The sequence below is a fragment of the Zalophus californianus genome, chromosome 5 (assembly GCF_009762305.2).
Source record: "Zalophus californianus isolate mZalCal1 chromosome 5, mZalCal1.pri.v2, whole genome shotgun sequence".
NCBI classification, from domain to species: domain Eukaryota; kingdom Metazoa; phylum Chordata; class Mammalia; order Carnivora; family Otariidae; genus Zalophus; species Zalophus californianus.
In genome coordinates this window covers 149,188,687-149,212,411 of record NC_045599.1, presented here as the reverse complement: position 1 = coordinate 149,212,411, position 23,725 = coordinate 149,188,687, and the positions used below count along the sequence as shown (strand labels likewise).

General features: G+C 49.3%; 1 protein-coding gene across 1 annotated transcript in view; it reads left to right on the top strand.

Moving 5' to 3' along the window:
- The window catches only part of TENT4A (terminal nucleotidyltransferase 4A), a 46,596-nt gene that overhangs the window by 5,755 nt on the left and 17,116 nt on the right, over positions 1-23,725 (top strand). The window contains 2 exon segments of the mRNA XM_035727687.1: positions 21,716-21,839; positions 22,898-22,944. Coding sequence (XP_035583580.1) covers positions 21,716-21,839; positions 22,898-22,944 — 171 coding nt within the window.

Here is a 23,725-nt window from a genome sequence, read left to right as displayed (position 1 = left end):
CTCTGTTCTTCTCCTAAGGCTGCTGAGTGAGTGTGGCACTGGAGTAAAGGCAGATAGGTGACCTTGGTGATTGAGACAGTTGCGCGAGACACCTGTCCCCCATGTCAGCATGTGTCCCAGGTGAGGTGGTCAGGGTGCATCTTCCTACAGTGTGGGATTTGCACTGCCAGTTAAATCTCTTACCCTAAGATTTCCATGCCACTGTTGTTCTTTGTTGCTGTGTGACATATGAGCACAAACTTAGCGGCTTAAACCAATACTCATTTACTGTCTCATGGACTGCGTGTCGGAGGTTGGGATGGCTGGGTTGGCTTCCTGTTCAGGCTCTCCACTAGGCTGCACGCAAGGTGTTGGCTGCTGCGTTCTTGGCTGCAGCTCAGGCTCCTCTTACAAACTTACTCCTATTGGCAGAATTCAGTTCCTTGCTGTTGCAGGACTTAGGTCCCCAGTTCCTTGCTAGCTGCCAGCCGGGTCCCTGTCTCAGCTCCTTAAAGCCGACTCTGCCTTCCTTGACTTGTGCTCCCTCCATCTTCACACAGGCCACAGAGCTTTGAATCTCTGACCATGGCTCTGCCCGCTGGAGGAAGCCCTCTGCTTTAAGGGCTTGTGTGTTTGGTTCAGGCCCACCCAGTAATTGTCTCTCTTAAGGGCATGTGATGATACGGCACGATCACAGGAGTGATGATTTCGTCTCAGCCACAGGTTCTGAGGATCGGGGCGTGGGATCTTCTGGAGGCTTCCTTCCATGTCTGGAGGCATGCTCCTGTAGGTAGACTTAACCATCTTAGGTGATGAGGAGGATGTGCTTTTCTTTTCCAGCACTTCTCTCCCTTGACTGGATTCCAGCCCATCGTGATGACTCTGATTAGATTGCTGGTCCTGTCCTGGCTCGGTTGTCACGACTGAACTCAGGCAACCAGAGTGACTAGCTCTCAGTGCCTTTCTGTGCCTCTCTCGTATGTCACGTAAGAGATGTGTATGTGAAAGCCATGCGAACGAATACACGAGAGCTACAGCGATTGAAAAGTTCTGTTCACAAGGCCCCCTGCGTTGGCCAGCTTAGGAAAGCTGCCATCCCTCTGGGGGAGGGGGCGTGGCGGGGAGGTGGGGACGCCAGGTGATTCACTCAAGTTGCCTCTGGAACTTAGGTCTAAGGATGTAGCAGTCCATCTTCACTTTGCACAGGACCCCGCACCACTTGTACGGCAGCTCAAGTTACTGGGAGTGGGCCCCCCCCCATGGGCTGTGACCCTCACTTCAGAGCAAGCATACGCCCATGCCGTTCATCCCTGGCCCTTCCTGTGGGGCGACCGCTGCTCTTCCAGAGCTGACCACTGACCGCTGGTCTCCCACATCCGCCTGGGGAGGAGGGCTTGGGTCGTGGCTGTATTCCCAGGCCCAGCTGGGTGCTACTAGCCACCTCCGAATGAGGGTCTGATGAATGGGTGAGGGAAAGAGTGAAAGCTTACATGAACAAATGAGGGCCAGTTAGATAGTTTAAATCAAATGCTAAAGGTAATCTTTCTTGTCTTAGAATCTTTGATGATTTGATTGTCAACTTTCAAGTTATTTAAACGCAGAATATTAAAGTAAAATTGATTGTAGTTTTCTTACCTTCCCCAAGAGTGTGGTTAAACCAGTTTTATAGCTTGTAATGTAGAACTGGAAAGCAGAAAGGTTTCAAAAAATTCTCTATTTGAAAGGCATCGCCACTTAGATTTAGCTGGTTTCTTGTTATAAAATTAATACCTCACCGTGGCAAAGTTGGAAGACTCAGGAAAGTATGGAGAGACATTGCCTGTCCCTCAGCCACCTGGTGAGTGTCCTGTGATCAGGCTGGGCCTGTCCTGAGCTTCGGGGCGCGTGCTCCGTGCACCGGCGGCAGAGAGGAGGTACGGGGTCTCGCTCCTGGCGCACCAGGTGTCTGCGCAGACCTTAGTCCGTCTGCACACCAACGGGGCGGACTTGGTGGGAGAGGCTCTGAGGTTCCCGTTGGCAGGGAGTGTCTTTCGTTGTCAGCAACATGCCTTTTTTGTTGTGGGTTTGTGCTCTTTTATTTCCCAGATCAGCTGCTCTGTGGAACCATTTAGCCCCTCCTGTGGTCTAAGATTGGAGTTAATTTCCTGAGTGATAACATGTGGATGTAGGTGGTTTCTATCTTTTCGTATTTGAGAGAGATTTCAGATGACCATCGTGTTCCTGGACTCCTGTGGATCTGCAGCAGTGGCTAGGATGCAGGAATGGAAGGGAAGTGAAAAAAATCCTTTCATTTTTGCTTGGAACCCTTTGGTTGGGATCTGTCTCTACCATTGGGAAGCATGTCTGTGGCCTTGAGCTCGCTCGGTTAGCCTGCGGCCTGCACACCTGGAGGCTCATTCACAGGCCTGGTTTCATCGTGGGTTCTGACTTCTGAGCCTCAGTTTCCCCACCCCATGAAGCTAGGTCTATGACATCCCCCTGGCAGGACGTGCTAAATAAAGGAGACTTGCAAGTGCTGTGTGAATTGTGACGTGGAGGATTGAGAAGGCCACTCCTTTCCTTCCCTTTTCTCCTCTCTTCTCTGAGGAAATTGAAACCAAAAATTAGGCGGGGCTCGTTGCCAACTGGACAGAAAAAGCCTTTGCTCCGGGTTTGAAAATACAAGTTTCTCTCTCAGGCCAGAACTTTTTTTCAGAGAAACTGCTAAAGCCTGAAGTTCCAAGTCTTCAGGGACCCATGTGATGTTGTGGAGACGCTTCTCCCTTTGAGTCAAGGCATTCTTTTCTGATTTTAAAAATTCACTTATTTTTAAAGATTTTATTTATTTGACAGAGAGACACAACGAGAGAGGGAACACAAGCAGGGGGAGTGGGAGAGGGAGAAGCAGGCTTCCCGTGGAGCGGGGAGCCCGACGCGGGGCTCGATCCCAGGACCCTGGGACCATGACCTGAGCCAAAGGCAGATGCTTAACAACTGAGCCACCCAGGTGCCCCTGATTCTAAAAATTTAAACAGCGCCTAAGTAATGTGTTCTGTAGGTTTTAAATTAAGCAGTTTTCCAGAGCTTTACGGGCACTGCTGTTCTGTTGTATCAGCTGTGTCTCCACATGAGACTTGTGGAAAGTTGTTTAGGGTTTTTAGTTCTGTGCACATAGTAGGAGTGGATGTTCTTTCTCTGAGCTCTTCGCAGCTTCTAACTTCGTCTGTGAACAGTGAAGAAAGCAAAGGTGAGGGGCGGGGCACTGTGGTGCTAGAGCGGACCGTCCAGTGGTCCCCTCTGGGAAAGATGGGAGGGCTCTGGTTTTGTGTGGCCCAGTGCAGTAGCTGCTGGCCCTGTGTGGCCACGGAGCGCTTGCCATGTGACTAATGCAACTGTGGAACTGAATTTTAATTGCATTTAATTTTAATGAAAACTTAAATAGCCTTATGTTTGGACAGCACCAACCTAGAGTAACTTTAGGCTCTTTATTCAAAACACAGTGTTTGATTCAGTAACTGCTGCCTAAATAAATCCAAAGTGGAACAACAGCAAAAGCTGTGGTGCTCAGCAAGCCACCACTGGAAAGCTCTAGAAATGGTGTTTCTGAGTTTCTGGCGGATATCCTTTTCAAAGGGCTGCCGTTTCAATAGCATACAAAGCATGATCTCGGTTCATGGCAGAGTGCACCACGGAACAGCTTGGTAAGGCTCCGAGCTTCTAGTCCAGCCTGGGGGTGGTGGTCTAGCGCTTCTGCTTGCTGGGTTAGTGACAGAAGTGGGCTGGTCTCTAGGCATGCAGTGGCCGCCGCGGCTCCCAGTACAGGGGCTTTGCGGGGCTCGGCTCTGTGCACGAGTTTCCACGGGTTTCGTGTGTTCTCAGAGCAGGCCTGGGAAATGGGTAACACCATTCCTCTTCAACAGACAGAAAACTGAAGCCTAGCCAGGCTAACATCTTTCCAGCGTTCATGTCAGGGAGCCCCCGACAGTGTTCTGTGAAGGAGACCTCTTCAAGACGGGCGGGAGAGGGCTTACTTAGCAGCTCACCCTGTGAACCCGGCTTCAGTGCGTCTGTAGAGGGCCATTTCCTTCTTTGCCCTTCTGAAGAGAGGGAGCAGATTGAGGGAGAGGGAGAGCCCAGGTCCTCCTGTAAGGACTTGGACAGTCAAATGACAGATGACAAAGATGCTGGAGGTGGGCTTGGGGGAGCTTTGGGGGGTAGGGCTTGGGAACCAGAAACCAGTCCTGCTGCTATAGTATGCTGAAAGTCCTGCTTTCTGCAGACACTCCAGGACTGGCCTGGAGGGAGGTTGTGCTGGAGGCAGCAGGGCTCCTCCCATCTGGATTTTTCTGGCAAGTTGCTGTCTAGGAGAAATGGAGCAGTGGATGAGTTGCTGTCTTAACTGAAGACTCCCGAAAGCCAGAAGCAGGACCAGTGAACCATTTGTTGACTCCCTCCCATTTCTTCTTGTCGGTAATTCATTTTGAAGAGAGTAAGCTTTAGTAGATGAAGCATCTTGCCCGTGTTGCAACGAGAAAATGGAGGAGAGCTGCAACCTCCCAGCAGGCGTGCTGGACAGGAAAGCCTGTGCACTTCACCCCTGCCTCCCCAGGAGGGGAACAGGTGTCTTCAAATCAAGAGCAAGAAGCAGGAACATAGTGAACTGGCAGAGATGGGAGCCATAGTGCAGTGCTACTGCACTCTAACTATTTTGGTTATAGACATTCTCTGTAAATTTAAGCAAACAGATTTTTAAAAATTGAAGACAACTCTGAAGTGACGGGATACCTTCCACATCCTGTGAAATGCGGAGGTCCTAAAGTATTGTGATAAGTTATCTCATGGAAGGAAGCTGATGATGAATCAGTCTAGAGAGCTTGTGGCTCCATCAAAGACTGACTCACAAGAGACTGATGTACAGCCCTACGTGCAAGCATCATGTAAACAAGAACACGGAACGGAGACCAAATTCCAAGCAATGGGAACCTGTGAGAACTGTCACAGGTTAAGGTTTGGAATGAACTGAAGCTTGCAAAATTGTTAAAGAGTAAAAATGGCCTTTTAGGAGTACTTTTGGGGTAAGACCATCGGAACTGAGAAGGTTGAGGTTGGGGAAGATGCCCCTTGTTCTCTGGACCTTCCTTCACAGGTGGGTGCTTCAGCTTTTGCTTTGCCCCCGTCAAGCAAGTGGTCTTCAGCACCTGTCACTGTAACGATCATCACTGGCGCTGTTGAGCCCTCATCCCTTCCTGCAGCGCCCCCAGCCACCGCTCAGGCCGGGAGGAGGGGTACAGCTGAGAGCGTAGGGGCCCGCTGGCTCACGGCCTGGTAGTGCAGTGCCGGCTTTGGGTCCCAGGCAGTCTGATTCCGCAGCACATCTTTTTAACCACTAGACATGCAGAGCAAAGACAAAGACGGGATTGTTCAAAGAGGTATGGTAATAGGAAGAAAAGAATTACATCGAGTTCCAGTCTCTGGGTAGAGAGACATGAGCTCCCAGGTTGCAGAGAGCATCATGAAACTCTGCCCGGGCTCTGAACGGTGCAGGCACCCCGAGATGGACATCTTTGTCTCGATCTCCCCAAAAGGAGTTGGAAGTAGTTTCCAGCCTGGTGCTGTCACCCTCCATTGCAGGAGTGACTCCTTGAAGTGGCCAGTGCCGCGTGTGACGCCGAGCCTCTTGCACTTCTCTGTGCTGATTGCTTTAGTTAGAGGCAGTGTCTAAGAGTGCTTTCTGCTGACTTCTAAATAATTAATTTTATTAAGTGGGTTTGCGTATGTGTGTGTGTTTTTTAAAAAAAGGAAGCTTAAAAATCATGAGTGCACCCCACAGAAATAACCAAAGTACAGTTAGGTGATTGCTGCTGCTCTCAGCCCATGGTGGACCGACATGTGGATTCATCAATGGAGTACTTCCAGTATAATTCACTTTAAACACACTTCTCTTTAAATACAGTTTACTAAGTTTTTAATTTTGCTTGAAAGTGAAAATAACGTGGAACCTCTCAGATGGAAATACTAGTTTCCAGGAGGTATTGCTGAGACCAAGAACATAAAAAAAATGATGAGGGACGGCTGGGGGGCTCAGTCAGTTAAGTGACCAACTCTTGGTTTCAGCTCAGGTCATGATCTCAGGGTGGTGAGACTGAGCCCCGCGTCCGGCTCTGCTCTGGGTGTGGAGTCGGAGAATCTCTCTCTCCCTCTGCCCCTCCCCCCCTTAAAAAAATGATGAAAACCTTAAGTGGCTGAGTGTAAAAAAAAGTAAAAGTTTTGATGAAATCTTGTCTGTTTGCTTACTGCTATGTAGGGTAGAGTTGTTAGTCCTTGCTGCGGACTGAATTGTGTCCCCCCAAATTCATCTGTTGAAGCTCCAGACCCCAATGGGATGATACTTGGGGAAAGGGCCCCTTGGGAGGTGATTAGGGTCAGATGAGGTCGTGAGGGCAGGGTCTTGTCCTGGGATTAGTGTCTTTCTGAGAAGAGGCCAGATTGCTCACTGGCTCTCACTGCACATAGAAGACAGCCATCTGCAAGCCAGGAGGAGGGCTCTCACCAGAACCTGACTGCGCCAGGGCCCTGATCTTGGACTTGTAGCCTCCAGAACTGTGAGAAATAAATGTCTGTTGTTGAAATTGCCCATTCTGTGGTGTCCTGTTACAGCGGCCTGAGCGGACTAAAATAGCCCTTTTATATGTCTTTACCTCTTGATTTGCATTGCATTATTTGTCACCATGAGTTAAGCGTCTGTATTTTGTTCTGTAATTATAATTGCTGCCATTTATTGAGCCTTTACAGAGTGCCAGGTCCTATTCTAAGTACTTTGGAGTCATTAAATCTTCATGACAACGCCATGCGGGGGCACCGTCCGCATCCTGCAAGTTCTGGTCGCTGGAAAGCAGCAGGGCCTCTGACCCCAGGTGGTCTGGGTTCCTGGTGACACTGCAGTCCTGCCTGGATGCGGGAGACCACAGTTTGCAGTAGATGAGTCTTGGTTTTTTATTTACGGAGACATCCCGCTCCCCACCAGCACTCTTCCCAGGACTCCTTCAGATTTCGGAGTTCTTTGCGTGGTCGCTGTGTCTGGTGGGCTTCGTGGAGGGTGTGTCCTTGCTGGCAGAACTTGCGGGAGCGGGGCCATCTTCCTGGCCCGTGTGTCCCGGAATGAGCTTTGCAGGAGCAGACTGTGCTCCTCTGGCCGTTACCCTGGCCTTACTCCCCATGGTGCTGGCCCTGAGCTCCGCTGAGCGCCCCGGGCCCCGGCGCCTGCCCTTGTGCTTATTCACCAGCTCTGCACATGGAAGCCTGTGTCAGTATCTTGTTGTTGTGTGTGTTCAGTCAGGTTTTTAAAGAGAGCTAATTGGTGTCACGTTCCCTGAGGCCTGCTGTGTGCCTGAATACCCGTCTCTCGGCCTCAGAACTGCCCCATGTCTCTGGCTGTGAATGTTGTCAGAAATTGGAGGCGAGACTCATTCCCCCTTTGGTGAAGGTGGTTCACGTTGGTTAATTTATTAGTTGCCTTTCCAAAGCTGCCTTCTGGTCCACGCGTGTCGGTCGGTGCAGCATCTGGCTCGGTGTGGGCCCCCAGCATCCGTCCTGCCCTTCCACCCACAGGACGGGCTCTGCCTTTGCTTTATGAGGGAGACCATCTCTTCCACGTGACTCTGCCAGGCTTTCTGGGTTCCTCTTCCCGTGGTTCGCAGCACCTCTGTCCCTCCAGGGAGACCTTTTCCGCTTGGATGACTTGAATCATTTTCTTTTTCCTCTGTGTTCATTTTGTTGAACTCGGCTTTTCTTGCTCTGGCTCTCAGTGTGTGTCCTTAGCACGGTAGCTCCCCTGTGCCCTCATTCTGCTCTTTGTCGTCGGGTCCGACGTTATTGACACGTTCTTACCAAGGTTGCTTTTCTTTTTTTGATTGTTTTTTTTTTTTTTTAAAGATTTTATTTATTTGACAGAGAAAGACACAGTGAGAGAGGGAACATAAGTGGGGGAGTGGGAGAGGGAGAAGCGGGCCTCCACCGAGCAGGGAGCCGGATGCGGGGCTCGATCCCAGGACCCTGAGATCATGACCTGAGCCGAAGGTAGACGCTTAACAACTGAGCCACCCAGGCGCCCCACCAAGGTTGCTTTTCTGTAGAACAAGGCCCCGGAGCAGGCTTTTCCCTATCTGAGCCTGTGTGTTCTTCGGTGCTGGGTGTTGGGTGTTGTTTCTTTGACAGACTGGGTTCCTCTCTGTCCTGTTTCTTTTTGTTTTCTGTGGCCTGTTGATGGGGTAGCTGCCAGGGCCGACCTCACAGGCTGCCTTTCTGCTGATGTGGGTATGTGTGTTCCTGCTGTGCCCTTTCCACCTCACTGAGAAATTTCCGCGCAGGCTGCAGGCTTGAAAGGCTGGCCGTGTTCTGGGCTGGTCTTTCTGACCTGGCAGCCCCGTGGGGAGAGGGGACAGCCTTGGGGCAGTCGGCGGGCACCTCTGTCAGGGCCCAAGTCTTCCCGAAGGACTCTGGCTTTCTCAGCCCTCTTCGGTCCTCTTCTTTCTGGCCACTGGGTTTCTTCCAAAGCCTGGCAGTCTTGTTTGCCCCAAAGTCGGCCCAGGGTTGCTGTGCCCCAGACTCAGGGTGTCTCTGTTCCCTAGGCCACGCAGGCTTCTTCCTGGTTCCCGAAGCCTCCCAAGCTCATCCTTGCTGTGGGGGGCCTTGGCCTGCTCTTCCTTTTCCCAGGATGCTGTCCCCTGACCTGTGCGAGTCTGGCTGCTGCTTGCTCTTCTGTCCAGGCTCCAGTACTGGCCCCTCACCATCCAACCTGGGGTAGCCACAGGGATGGCCCTGGGTCACCATTTGGAAGCTGCAGAGTGCACTCTACTTTTTCTGGTTTATTTTGGTTATCATGCCCCTCTCCATGCTGCCCTCGCCCTGCTCCCAACTCAGAGTGCGGGCCTTACTTACCTGGTCGCGCTCACTGCTCCCTAGCCAGTTATCAGGGGAGTGCCGGCTGTGTAGTAGGGCTGCAGGAAATACCTGTAGAAAGAAGGGTTGCGTCTGCTTTCCGCGCTTCCATACTGACTGCAACCTTTGGATCCGTTAAGTACTTTCTTTTCCTTTCAGTTTTTGGCAGTGTTCCAGTGGTGGTGTCCCTTTTTCTTAAAATATTTTTCTGGTCATCTTGGTGGGGCCTTGGGAGTCTGGTGAGTGCTGAACCCCTCTCCTGAGCCCTTCAGAAGTTGCCATGTCTAGTATGGGCCCAGGAGAATTGGTGCAAATGACTTGTTTCCTCCTTTAAACTAAATGGCGCCTGAGTGGCTCAGTTGGTTGGGCGACTGCCTTCGGCTCAGGTCATGATCCTGGAGTCCCGGGATCGAGTCCCGCATCGGGCTTCCTGCTTGGCGGGGAGTCTGCTTCTCCCTCTGACCCTCTTCCCTCTCGTGCTCTCTCTCTCTCATTCTCTCTCTCTCTCAAATAAATAAATAAAACCTTAAAAAAAAATAAACTAAATGGAAACAATCCTGGCTGATTGAATGAAAAGTAAGTGCATGAGAGTTAAAAGCTGTATTAGTTTTTACTCTTCTGATGGTGTAAATTGAACTTTATACACATTCTGGATACAGCGAAGTGAGATAGCTTCATTACAGTAGACTTCCCAGGTGTGTCAAGGCACCAGCGAGTGGGATGGCTGGCCCTGGCTTTTGTGAGGCGTCGGCGTCTGGCAGGTGATGAGTGCCTACCGTGTGCATGTCTGCGGATCCCACGGAACTGGCCACGGGTTCTCCAGGTGCTTTTCCAGTCTGGGTGATCTTCACGTCCTCTATCAGGGGCACTGGGACGACTTGTCCCGTTAGGACAACAGCACCGGAAGTGAGACTCCTCGTGTCTGGCATTGGATACCTACTGAGTGGTCAGGGCGAGGCAGGCAGCCGGTGGGAACGGAGCAGCTTGAGGAGGTGGCGGTGGAGTGTGGAGGTTCCAGAGGTCTGCAGGAAGCCCCCAGGGCGGGGTGGTTGGTGGGAAGTGGGAGGCTCTGGGGAGTGCTTTGAGCAGCGTGGGCAGACAGTAGAGGTGCTGCCCTGCCTGAGCTCTTCATGCAAGACTCACACCTCTGACTGGTGGTTTAACTGCTGAGCCTTCCATAAGAAGGGGTGGTGATGGTGCTTATCAGGGTCATGCTTGGTGAGGTGTGTCCTACAGTGCCTGGACGGAGCCAGCAGGTGGTAAATGTCAGCTAATAAGAAGAATACTGATATGATACACTCACCAACGAATCGTGGGCTTTTCCCTGTCGAGTTTAAATGTAGCCTCAGAATCTTAGCCCAGCTCTTTGGCAGCAGGGCCTATGATGAGAGCAGGCACCATAGAGAAGGTCTGTTCGCTGTACCTGGTGTGGTGTGGCCAGAGAGAGCTTGACAGAACACCCCCTTCCTCAGACAAGTCTCTGGGCTCATTCTTCCCCATCGTCAGAGGATTTTCTTGGATTGTGGGGGTAGTGTTTCTAGGAACCCTGTCTGGTGGGGGGGAGCATATGCCGCAGTCTGGAGTCACTTCCTGAACCAGTGGCTTGGGTGGCACTAGGGTCAGAACTTCAGGGCTGAAGGGGCCTGTAGCCTGCTAGACCTCGATGCTGAGCCGTCAGTAGGGTCCCCCAGGCCTCCACGGTGTGGGGCCTGGCTCACTCGTGGGCTGGGACGGAGCCAGAAGAAAATGCCCCTGCTGGTGTGCCCCTAATGTAGAGGCAGGAGACCAGAGACTTAACACAAGCATGGAGAGGTCTGCCCTGTGACCTTTGGAGGTAAAGTTGGTGTCAATTAACAAAGCTGAAGTGATGCTTTTTTTTGGGGGGGGGGGTTATGATTATAAAAGCAGTAATGTACTTATTGAAGAAATTTGGAAAATACAGAAGAGAAGTTACCCATAATTTTCCTGCTAACATTTGAGCATATTTCTTTCTATGGTTTTTAATGCTACTCTAAATAAAATTCACGGTTAGTGGTTTCTCTGGTCATTGAAAAGCTCTTTTAAACAATTTAAAAATATTATATGGATATACATGATTCTCTAAATAGAGTTCTATTTACAACTTTCCACTCTTTGTAAAGGGACCCACAATGAGTTTCTGCACATATTTCTTTATGTTGGGTCACTTGAGTGTGGCTTCCCAGCTTTGTGGCTAAACACTCAAGTTCCGGAGCTACACAGCTCTGGGTCTGAGTCTTGGCTACGTGATACTGGGCTGGTTACCATCTGCCTAAAGAATACTTAAGTTTTCTCATCTGCAAAATGGAGACAGTAGTATTTGCTTTGAAGACTGTTTGGGAGGCTCTAATGAAAATGCTGGTAATGTGGATATGGTACTGTTTAGCAGTCCCTAGAACATTAATGTTTTCAGACTCTTATTTTTTTTTATTTTTTTTAAAGATTTTATTTATTTATTTGAGAGAGAGAGAATGAGAGATAGAGAGCACGAGAGGGAAGAGGGTCAGAGGGAGAAGCAGACTCCCCGCTGAGCAGGGAGCCCGATGTGGGACTCGATCCCAGGACTCCAGGATCATGACCTGAGCCGAAGGCAGTCGCTTAACCAACTGAGCCACCCAGGCGCCCTCAGACTCTTATTAATCTTCCTCACAAGATTATCCCAGCTCACCTTCCCATCGAGGGTAGGGATCTCTGGAAAGATGACAGAACATACAGTTATTTTTATTTTGAAAATGATTCAGCTACTTGAGCTAGCAAACAAGGCTGGGGACCCTGGCTTTTCGATGTAGCCATGCGATTCCTGCTGAGCACCCTCCAGGTGGCTGCAGTGGTTGGTAGTTGTGCTGTGGCTGCCATGTGTGGCTTGGTGGCAGGTGGCCTGAGCCAGCGCAGGAGAGAGCATAGTGAAGTACCTTCTTGGCCCTTCCTTGCCCAAGCAGCTCTCCTGGCTGTGAGCTCATCCATAGGCTTGAAGGTTCTAGATTGCATTGTGGGCTCTCTAGGACGCCAGTGTCAGGAGACTGAGTCCTTTGGTCACTTTGCTTTGGTCATTTTGCCCCCTTGGTCGTGGGTTGTGGACGTGCTAAGCAAGCTGTTTTTCTCCAGCTGGTCCTTGCATCATGGGGTGGTTTTGGGGGTTATAATGCAAAATGGTTCTGAGTAGTACTAACTCCACCACTGGACTATTGACTCAGGTTGTGAAATGCTGGGTTAGGTTCATTCTGGTCTGTAGGATGCTCCCAGGTGCTTCACTAGAGTTTCTCTAGAAGCCATGTGTGAACGTCCTTTCTTCTCTAGCAGTAGATTCAGAAGAAATGAATTAAATTAAGGACGTTTGTTATAACTTTATTATAAGCTTCTTGTATCTAGTTCTTTCTGTTCTGAGTGGAAGAGAAGACTGCTGTGGTTCTCTGGCTTCTGAGTGGCCCCAGGGCCTTTTCTTGCACTTGCAGTGTGATTGGGTTTGCCTTGCTAAGGCAGAAGAGTGTCATTTCCTTTGCTGTCCTTCAGTTTAGGTTCTGAAACTCTCAAACATCTACCTGCACCAGGGTTCAAAGTGACTGATCCCAGGAGGGGTCTTAGAGGGAAGGGGACAGAGAGCTCACTTTTACTGGGAGCTGATTGTGCGTGGACCAGAGTTACAGTAGCATTGATGATTCCAAACTGTAGAGCCCTTCTGACCTGGCTGTTTTGTGAATGTTCAGATGGCTTTAGCCTCTTCAGCCCAGGTTGGCCTTGGCCTGCCCCACAGCAACTGTGCCCCCCCCCCGCCCAGCCCACCTTGCCTACTCCTCCCCCAAGGAGGTACCCTCCTCTTCCTCTCTGTGGCTCTCAGCCTCCTCCCCTTGTAGCAGCTTCTCCCAAGGGCCTCACTCTTCCAGTGACATGTTAAAAGCACTTGCAAGGGTAGCTTTGTTCAAAGCCTTCTGGAGGGAAACCTACACAGGGTCTCTGGAGCGGAGAGCTGCTCATGGGTAGGCCCTTAAAGCAGGCTGATGGGAGCCTGGCGGGGCAGCTGCCACATTAACAACATGAGGGAACTTTCTGGAAACACACTGGGTTCTAATTTACAGTTTCAGTTGTTTTCCTTCCATTTTTGGGCTTTTACTTAAAAAAAAAAAAAAAAACTTTTGAAGGTCTTCCTCAAGGTTTTCTAAGTAATTGGTGCAGGTATTAATTTCCTTGTAACATAATTAAAAATAAAGTGATTTGTAATTAGTTCATTAACTGTATCAATACATGGGTAATTTAAAGAGGATCGTTCATGCCTGAAAATAGAAATATCCTGCCATTCCCGCATGGATGTCTGCACTTGCCGTGGGCTTAGGACCCCATTCTTTCTAGTTAGGGTCTGAATCCGCACCTGCCTCTTCACAGTCTGTGCCTGTACCTCAGGGTGGGGTCTGAGTCCTTCGTCCCCCTGCACATCCATCAGCATGTGCCTTAATGTCCATACCACTCCAGTGGTTAACTCCGAAGGGTTTGACTAAGGCATTGTTTTGGGCAAAAATTTAGACTGTGAACATTGTGGAACCAAGGGGAAGAAGCTCCAATTTCTGAGAAACCACTGGCTTTTTAAGGCTTTTGAAAGGTTTTAAGAAGAGTGTGTGTGTGTGTGGGGGGGGAGGGATGGAATAAATTAACAGTGGAAGATAGTTTCTAGTATTTTCTATCGCATTTTGCATTGTAATGGAAAGCTTGGTTTTCCCCTAGCATTTGGAATTGACCAAGCTCCTGGGGGATGTTACAGATAAACTGGGACCTGTGGTTAATAGTGCGGACAGGGACCATGGGGACAGAGGCCCTGGGAACCAGTGTTTAGGGTTTACGATCTCAGGGAGCTGGGAAAGTCCAACATGGTGACTCTTCAGAGCACAGGTCGTATTTAGAGGTTCAGGTGCTGAAAACTGGAGGCTGTGTTGGAGGCCATGCACGTGTTCATCTGCCTTCCCTGTTCCTCTAAGAAAATGATGCATAAAATCTGCCCTATCACTTTCCTTAGAAGAAACAATGGGATTTAAAATCTAGGGGAGCAGACACGCACCTGTGCTTCTCCCCTCAGGACAGCATCATTCACCGTCAGGCGTGTTTCCTCTGCCCCCTTTCTTCCCACGCTATGTTATTTAAAGTACATTTCATTGTCTTCGCTTTGGGCCCCTTGTCTCTTTGTATCCCTTTCCCTGCTATAGCTCATCCTCCCGTCTTCCTTGGTGAGTGCAGAGAAGTCACCTTTGGGCCACTTGCAGATGGTTCTGGGGCTGGGAGAAGGGTAGGGGGCCGGCTCTACCTAGGGCTGGACACCCAAGTCCTGCGCTCACCTGTGGCGCCTGCAGAACCAGCCCCCCCTCCCTGGCTCTGATTCAGAGTTAGACAAAGTTGAGACCCGTGGAAGTCCACCAGCTCAGCTTCTAAAATCAAAAATCATCCTCCTGCAGTGTATTCATCAATAGCTCTATTCGCTGTGAATCAGATAGTTTGGTTTGCTAACTGAATAATACATCTTTCACCTTCTAAAATAGCCCATGGAGTTGGGTTTCATAAATATTTATAGCAACCATATACCGGGTGCTGGTATAGACACTGAAATGTTGCTGACCTTCATTATTTGATACTAAAAGCAGAAATTAATTTGGGAAATGTACTAAAAATTGAGCTGTCATTACCTTTTGAATGGGATTGGGCTCTTGTAAGAGCAATTGTAGATGAGAAACGTCTTTCTCATTTATCACAGAGCTTTAGTATTCTATTTAGTTTAAAGATACACTGGGAAATAATGCTTCAGAAGTCCGGTACTTTCATGATTAAAACTGAAATTTACTGCAAACTGGTCTCACCATTTCCATCTTAAAATACCCAGAAAATGAATCATTCAGGGCTTGCTCCACTGTGATGTGTCAATGGGAGATTCTCCTAGATCGAATCTGAGTTGCACCTGATCTGTACCGGCCGTCACCTTGCTGGAGTGTCTGCATTCCGCTTCTCCGAAGACAGGCCGTCCGAGGTGTGCCGTGTCCGCTCCCCCATGGCTCGCAGCCCTCCTCTTGCACACACAGGGCAGCAGACCTCTTTCCCCACTGCGCGTGCCCAAGTGGGTGACCTACTTAAGATGAGAAATGCCTCCCCAAAGCAGCATTCTCTCTCCCCAGCAGTGTGTACACTTGGCTTCTTGGCTTAGTAGGAGGTTTGTGCCGTGCAGAGGTTCCTGACTTGATTCACGGCTCTGTGGCTGGAGAGTGGCTGAGTGGGCCTCACATTTTCATGGGTCCTGGCTGTATACTCTTGATGCCTCCCCAACATGCCGTGGGGTGAACTTCTAATCCCTTTTTTTGTTGAATCTGAGGTACCATTGCATGCAAAAGTTGAACCATTTAAAATTGTCATTTCTGTGAGTCAGAAATACATACTTTGTATAGACAACTTCCTGTAGAGATCAGCTGACCTAAAAAGATGCACCATTGTGAAATGTACCATGAAGGAAGAAAAACGTTTAATTTTGAACTGATCTGATGCCCAGCCATTGATTGAAAATTGCGTCCCAATTTCAGACGTATTAGTGCCTTCTAGTGAAGATAGAAAAACAATCTTTGCTCAATTCCATAATTAAATCAGTTTCTTTGGAAAATGCCCTAATCAGGCATCATTGTTACTAACCTCTTGTTAAGCCATTAAAGCATAGTTTTGTAAATGTAGCAGTAGGTATGCGTTTAAATTACATCAAGAACTGTTACATTTAGCTTTGACAAGACATGGCTCTTTTTGTCCACATTTAGCCCCAAGATTTTAAAATGTTTATTTTAGAGGAAGTTTGGAAAAGAGAGTCCCAAGACCTATTAGAAGGTGTTTGTTTTTAATTGAGGTATAGTTGTCATCTGTGTCACGTTGCTTTCAGGCGTAGGGCACACTGATGGAGCTGTTCCGTACGTCACCCAGCGCTCCCCGCAGAGGAATGTAATCACCGTCTTTCCCTGAACAGCACAGCGTTACTAAGGTATCATGGACCGCATTCCCCATGTTGTACTTTTCATCTCGGTGACGTATTTTATAATTTGGAAGTTTGTATCTTTTAATCCCCTTGGCTTATTATTTGCTCAGTCCTCTACCCCTTGCCCCTCTGGCAACCATGTTTCTTCTCTGTGTTTATGAGTCCATTTTTGGGCTTTTTTGTTGTTTGCTTGTTCTTTAGATTCAACTGTAAGTGAAATCATATGCTGTTTGTCTTTATCTGACTTCTTTCACTTTACATAATACCCTTTAGGTCCATCCATGTGGTTATAAATAGCAAGTTTCATTCTTTTCTATGGCTGAGATTCCATTGTATACGTGTGCTGCAGCCTTATCCGTTCATCTATCAGTGGACACTTGAGTTGCTTCCATATGTTGTCTGTACACAGGGCCAAGAGACACATGAAAAGATGCTCAAGATCACTCCTCATCAGGGACACGCAAATCAAAACCACGATGAGATGGGACCTCACGCCTGTCAGAATGGCTAGTATCAAAAAGATAAGAAATAATAGGTGTTGGCGAGAATGTGCAGAAAAAAACCCTTGTGCACTTTTGGTGGGAACGTGAATTGGTGCAACCACTATAGAATAGTACGGAGGTTCCTCAGAAAATTAAATACAGAACTACCATATCCAGTAATTTTACTGGGTATTTACCCAAAGCAAATGAAAACAGTACTTTGAAAAGATACGTGCACCCCTATGTTTATTGCGGCATTATTTGCAGTAGTGTGTTTTTAATCCACTTGGCCTCCTGTTTGGGGGTGGGGTGTGTGCCTTATCCACAGCGGGCCGCTTCTGTTGTTGTGGGCTCCCACGCCTGCAGGATGAGAAGAGGAAGGACCTGGGGGAGGGGACAGGGCCCTTGCATCCGGTTCTGGAGAAGCTCGAGAGGTGTTCTCTCGTGGGGCTGCCCCTGCTTGCTTTCTGTTAGGTTTGGCCTGTCTTGGGTGAAGTTGAGGAAAGCAGCAGCCAGAGCTGCCTTTCTCAGATGGACCACTAGTCACACATGGCTATTTAGATGTAAATTAAGTCAGATGAAAAATCCACATCCTCAGCTGCAGTAACACATTTCAGGTGCTCACTAGCCCCAAGCACAGAACATGTCCATCCCCACGGCAAGTTGTGTCGGCTGCACCCTGCTTACCTCTCCTCTCCCTGCGGCCGACCTGCTACCTGTGCACCCCTCAGCTGTCTGTGCTCAGGACCTGCTCAGTGAACCCAGACCTGCACAAGCCAGCTTTGCTCTGGGAGCTCACTGCCTTGGGTGAGGCAGATGGGAAGAGGCATCGGGGTTTGGAAGCCTGACTAACTCGATCTTCTTTTTTTTTTTTTTTTTAAGGAACCTATATTCATCATTAAAATTAGAAAATGCACACCAGCAAAAACAATATAAAAATCACAGTCTCGTCATCTAAAATGCAGTTGACTTCTTCCTGTTTATTTTTTTAATTTATATGATGAGCACGTTCTTGTAAAGAACAAACAAGCCTCAAGCAGTCTAAAAGTATCTGTAGTAGAAAGTGGAGTGTTCTCATGCCGGCCCGTCCGGCTCTCCTGGGTGGGAAACGCCATGGGCATTGGCATGTGGCCTTTTAGGCCTTTTCATGTATTTGGTGCATATATGGGCCAGACATCCACATGGAGGTGGGGCCATGTCTTTGTCTCTGCACCAGTCATCTGTCGTGGGGGTCATTCCTTATCAGCGCATACACATCTTCCTCGTTCTTAGTGGACAGTATCTCACGTGGGACTATGTCTTACTGCCGGAGGTCCTGCACTGAGCATGCGCTGGGGATTCCTGTGTGTGTTTCATGGTCTCCCATCAGAGGGTCCTGGAAGTGATAAATTATCAGCTTACCCCAGAGTAGGCCAGGGCCTGGTCTTTGTGCAGAGTCAAATTTGTCATATTTCTGCCATGTGCCGTTGTCATTTGCTTTTTAATTTGTTTACACTCAGCATGTTTTTGGATAAAGTTCTTCAGTCTTTGTGTTGTGATTGTCATTTTATATTGGAGTCTGGAAAAGCCTCCTCCAAGTCCAAAATAGTGGATGGTTTCCTGTGGTTTTTAGCTTCTCTTTGATTTTTTTCACCTGAAAAATTCAACTCTGCATCTGTATTGTATTTTCAAGTGTAGAACAAGGTAGGAGTCTCACACTGTGTTCTTCAGTTTCCTGCATCAGGATTTGGTTTGGCTACAGAGAACAGAAGTAATGGAGCATTGGTGGTCCAGTCTAGGTGATGGGCTTATCCCTCTTTCTTGCCTGCCTTCCTTGCTCCACACTGGGGGCCTTTCTCAGGGTCATGTGGGCCTCTCTTCCCTTAAGAAACCTTCTGAGAAAATATGTTGCCAGCACCCTCCAGGGCTCGCTGGCCACCTGAGGCTGGGGGAGGAGCCCCTCAGCATCCTGGTGGACAGCCAGCTTCTGCCACATGAGGCCGTGTCCCAGGGCCTCCCATTAAATAATCGTTTCCTGCTGGTTTTGAGGTGCCACCTCTGTGATCTGTTGTAGAGATTTTTCTGTGATGGTCACAGCATAGAAATTGTCATGGTAGACTTGGAGACCAACTGCTGGTGGGCTGACATTGAGCTCTATGAGGTAGCAGCTAATTGTGGAGAAGCCGACTTCAGTGTGGTTTTATGTAGATCTCCTGTCAGCTGTGAAGTGCCTTTGAGGTTTTGATAAATGTAAGAAGAGTGAGCTTCCTTGTGTTTGTTTCTGAGCAGTAATGATCGTGTGGACATAAATGATTATGGACATAACTATGAACCGCTTTGGAGAATTGAACATGTGGGTGTGTTCAGGATTGGAAGTCATAGACTCATAAAATGACCTGTGTTGTAGCTGATGCCTGCAGTTGGGCATGTGGTTGATAGTGCTTAATTGTGAAAGTATGTTGTCAGAAACATAAAATGCAGCTTCTTAAAGTGATGAGAACTACATGTAACATTTGTGTTGAGTAAAATAATGCAAACTGTTTAGCACCGTTTGGGATGTGAAGTTGGAATGTAGATCTTAAATGACAGGCTCATGGTGAAATATTTATTTAACCAAGACGTGCTTTGATGCATCCATTCACATTGGTCAGATGCTGTCCATGAGCAAGCACTGTTCTGGTGCTGGGATCAAGCAGTGAGCCGTGAGCCCCGCACCGTGCTCGGGAAGGGTGTGGGGGGCAGCGGTGCTGCCTCCCCTGTCCGGTGTGGGTTCTGTTGAAGTGCTCTGATTCCGCCGTTCTTCCCAGGGTGGGCAGCCGTCCCCTTCCTGCTCGAGTCCGCTGCCCATCACCCAGTCCTTGGTGCTTCCTCACTTATTAGAGGGTTCCCTGAGGAGCCCACTGAGTAGGAGCAGCCAGCTGAGGGGGCTCTTGGGGTTCGCCCAGATGTCACGATGTTTAGACCCTCCTGTATCTTTCTGGGCTGATGGTGCCCTCACACCCCAGAGCGCCGTGGTCTTGGGGCAGCTCCTGGAGTCACGCAGTGCCTCGTCGAGCTTTGCTCGCCTCGAGGAAGGGCCAGCAGAGGGGGCTTCTTGTCCAGCCAGTCGGCCGGCAGTGTCCCTTCTAGTCCCAGAAGGCAAAGCAAAAATACGCTTCCTATCTAATATTTGTTAACAGCAGGTCACTTTTAGGCCCGATTTAATACACATTTCAGATAGGTACGTGTTGTTAGCACATCTTACTGGCGGAACGGGACACTTGAAAGCAGGAGGCCTGTGTGTGCCACTTGGCACCATTTCCTGCTCTGGGAATGTGGGCATGCCTCGACCTCGTTGTTCATCTCTCCTGAAATACGGGCAGGGGAGAAATGCTCGGCAGCCCCTCCTTGTGTCCCAAGCCAGTCAACAGACATCAGATAAAACTGACACTGTGTCCCACTGGTGGGGTTGTGTCTGCAGACTGGCAGCAAGCCCCCCCTTCATGTTCCTTCCTTTCCTGGTGTGTTGAGGGTGACTGAGCTCAGGAGTCCTGCCTGGGAGGCTGTGGGGGTGGGTGGGCAGCTTAAAAGTAAGTTGATGGTATATTCTATTCTGCAGGTGCTGACCTGCAGTGACAGTTGGGCAAATTGGTATGCCCTGTTTACAAGGTGTTTTAATGTATTAAATTTGTGGGTTGTGGATAGAATTTTAGCATGCTAGCTCTGGTAGTCTTTGATGACTTTAGGCCGATTGTTTAATTAATTAGGCCTATATCTTTGATATTTTGCTTCTAAACTTTATACTTCTGTTGCCAGAACAGTACTAAGAGCTGTAGGAGAGCATGCGCTCCTTGTGCTCCCCATGAACCAACTTCTCGCCTAAGGCGATGGCTGTTTAGCGTCACAGACTCTTCTCTGGAGGAGCCCCTTCTGCCTTCCAGACAGTTCTCCACCATGACAGTGACTGACACAGGAGACCCCTAAGATGTCCTTGCTAACAGGGAGGGTCGCCTGTGGCTCTTCCCTGGTGTGGGCACTAACCCGCTAACCTGATGTATTGAGTCCTGCTAACAACATGGCCAATCGATGGCAAATTTTAGGTAATGTCACAAACGTAAACAGACTTGCTGAGCTGCCGGCAGGGCCATGGTTCCATGCTTTATGGTGTCGTTGGTGCTTACTAACTGTTGAAGTGATGGAAGCTTTACTCCCCAAACCTTGGAGGTTTTGGAAAAATTGCGGCATTTTAATGTTGTATGACTTAAAAACCTTTTTGGATTTATAAAAATTGGACTCGTGGCTGGCTGAATCACCATCATGGTTGAGTGAGATTTTCTTTTCTGGATTTTCTAAAAAATTAAACATGATAAACTTAATTTTAAGTTCCAATGATAGCCTGATTGTATTGCACATGTACCAAGAACAAGTGTGTTGAGGATTGATTTCCTCCCAGAGTCCCATGTGTGCTTTCAGGGGCCTCCAGGCGCCTTCAGACCTGCTGCAGGGTGTTAGGAATGGTCACTCCGTGTGACTTTTGGGGGTGCGGGCAGCACTTCAGGTGAGACAGAGAAGGGCCGATAGAATATGTGAGGTGATTTCATGCCCCTTGCCTTTGACACTGGACACTAATCAGTCCTGTTGAGAAGTCTTCCATTCTGGTATGTGGACTATTTTGATAGCTTTTGAGCTAACATTATGTTATTATTGAGCAAATTTTATTTTGTCTTTGTTTTATTAATCAAACTTTAGAGTGGAAGCAGGTGAATTTGATTTGTTTTAATTCCCAGGATTAGATTACTTGGCCCCCTAGAATTCATCCTTCAGACTGACCAAGGATGACGGTCTTTCCCCAGAAGGAGTCTTTGGTGTTGATCCTTGGCCCTGAAAGTGACCTCCCCAAGCCCTGGCCCACCCTAGGCCGGGCTTTTTTGCCCAGGGTGGGCAGAAGTTCTGAGAGGTGGCTCCTGACGCGGAGGTGTGAGCGAGGTGGCGCTCGGAGCTCCCTCTTCTACTGGGAATGCTACAGTTCTGTCTCTGTTAGGAGGGCTGGACACGTTGCGCCCTATCCACATTGGCTCGGGGACCTCCTGGGTGGCTGGCACCTTCAGGGGAGGACAGCTGAGTGGCCTCCAGGGATGGGCTTCCCTCGGCCTCCTAGCCCTGGCCCCACAGCGACTGTCGTGGACGCGGCCTTCAGTGCCCAGAGGAAGTGTCCGACCTCGTGCTGGCGGGATTTGCCCGCCGTCTGGGCCACGGCAGCGAGCCGCGACATCCGCTACAGGGCTTCCATTTTACCCGGTGCTCGCGGAGGAGAGAAGAGCGCAATGCGCCGGCTTGACTACAGCGGTAACTCGAGTGTGTTTTCTCTTTTGTCCACCAGACTTCATGAGGAAATCATTGACTTTTATAACTTCATGTCCCCTTGTCCTGAAGAAGCAGCCATGCGACGGGAGGTGGTGAAGCGGATCGAAACCGTGGTTAAAGACCTTTGGCCAGCGGCTGACGTGGGTTCACTCTTTACTGTACTTGTGTCACTCCAGGGACGGCGCGTGCCCAGGGTCGTAGTGGCCCTGGCCCTGCTCCCCCCCCCACCCCCATACACACCGGGCCTGGCCCTTGTGGCGCCAAGGCAGGGCTTCTGCAGGCGTGGCCCCGGGGAGGGCGTGAGGGCGGCACCTGGGAGTTCGTGAGACCTGCACTTTCCCAGGCCCTGCCCCGCACCTTCCGGAGCAGCGCCTCTGGGGTGGGGCCCGTGCCCCGTGCTTCACATGCCTGCCGGGTGAGTGTGGGGACCAGGGGCCAAAGGAAATTTGTTTCTGGAGTGTGATTATCATTCTTCTTTTCAACTCGCCTTGAGGTTAGAAATCCTACCCCTTGCCCTCATTATGCAACACGCAGCATATATTCCTTTTTGTGGAACTGGAAAGAATTTCCTCACCTAGCACTTTTACCGTGCACTAATGTGTGTTCCTTGAGATGGGGGCCATGGGCACTTGGGGTGCTTGGCATAGGCAGTGACATATGTCCTGTGACCCAAGTTGATGATGGCCCCAGGGCGCCTATCCTGACCAGTCAACCTCCCCCTACTGGTGATGGTGACTGGAGACCACCCAGTGATGGATGGATGAGCTGGGCTGGGGAAGGCATGAGTGCTCCCAGGGGACAGGGGAAGCCCCTCCATTCCCTTCCTCTTCTGTGGTGCCATTCCACATTTTTGTCTTTAAACGTGAGTGCCCTGGGGCAAAGCCCCACCTCTGAGACTTGGCTGCAGGTTTGAAAATTGTTGTCAGCTTTGAGCAGTTGTGGGAAAGGCCAATAATTGTCTCATCTCCTAATTCGAGTTGTTAAACGTTCTTTTTTGGGGTAGGTCTTTGACATAAAGGTGAAGAGGATTTTGTTTGATGGTGCTTTGCTGCACCCCCGGCCCCCGCCCTGTGCCCCAACTTGCAGGGAAGGTCTGTTTTGCCCCAGAGTTGGAGTGAGGCCTTTCAGTGAGCAGCGGGGGGGGGGGCAGACTGTTTGAATTGTCCCTTGTTGTGAGACAGCCGCTCTTCTCTTCCAGGTCCAGATATTTGGCAGCTTTAGTACAGGCCTTTATCTCCCAACCAGGTGAGTACCAGATCCGAACCGCTCAGGTTAGTGCTGGCGCATGTTTAGTTGGGCTGGGCCGTGTCTGCATGCGTGTTAAACGTTAAAAGTAGAATTCTCAGGCCAGAAATGTAAGCTAAAGGGAAAATTGCAGGAAATAAAATTTAATCTAGTGTTATGGTAATTGAGTGTATTTTTCCTTTTGCACTTTGTTGGGTATGTTGCAAAAATGCGGGACACCAGAAGCATAAGACCGGTGGGAGGGTCATGGGAAGAAAATGCAGTAGAAGATATTCTGAAAGTTTTGGATATGTTTTGGAAAATTGATTTTCTCTTTTAATGAAGATTCATGCAAAATTCTATTTAAGCAGTATTTTATAAGTATTTTGTATTCTTTAATTGAAAAATGTCCAATAAGTTTGCATCGTAAAATTGTTCTCCAGTGTTTCCTCATCAGGAACTATCTCAGTACCCAAATCAGTTTTACGTGCATTGCTTCCTTAAGAGCTTACTCTCTCCTGACCCACTGTTAACATTTGGACTGTGAAGAGGCTGTGCTCTCAGAATTTGGGGTTGGCATTGGCAGGGCCAGGCGGGAATTGCCCAGATTCCAGGTGCTGGGAAGCCCAGGTTGGCAAGAGCGTGGCAGGGTAGACGCACAGGAGGAAGAGCCGGGAGGCCTCAGGGGGCGGGCATTTTCGTTTCAACCTCCTCGGTTACTGGGGATGCTGTAACCCGACATCCTTGTGTTACGATAGCTCATAAAGTGCATCTTCCCTCCCTCAGAGGGTTCGGCTTCATG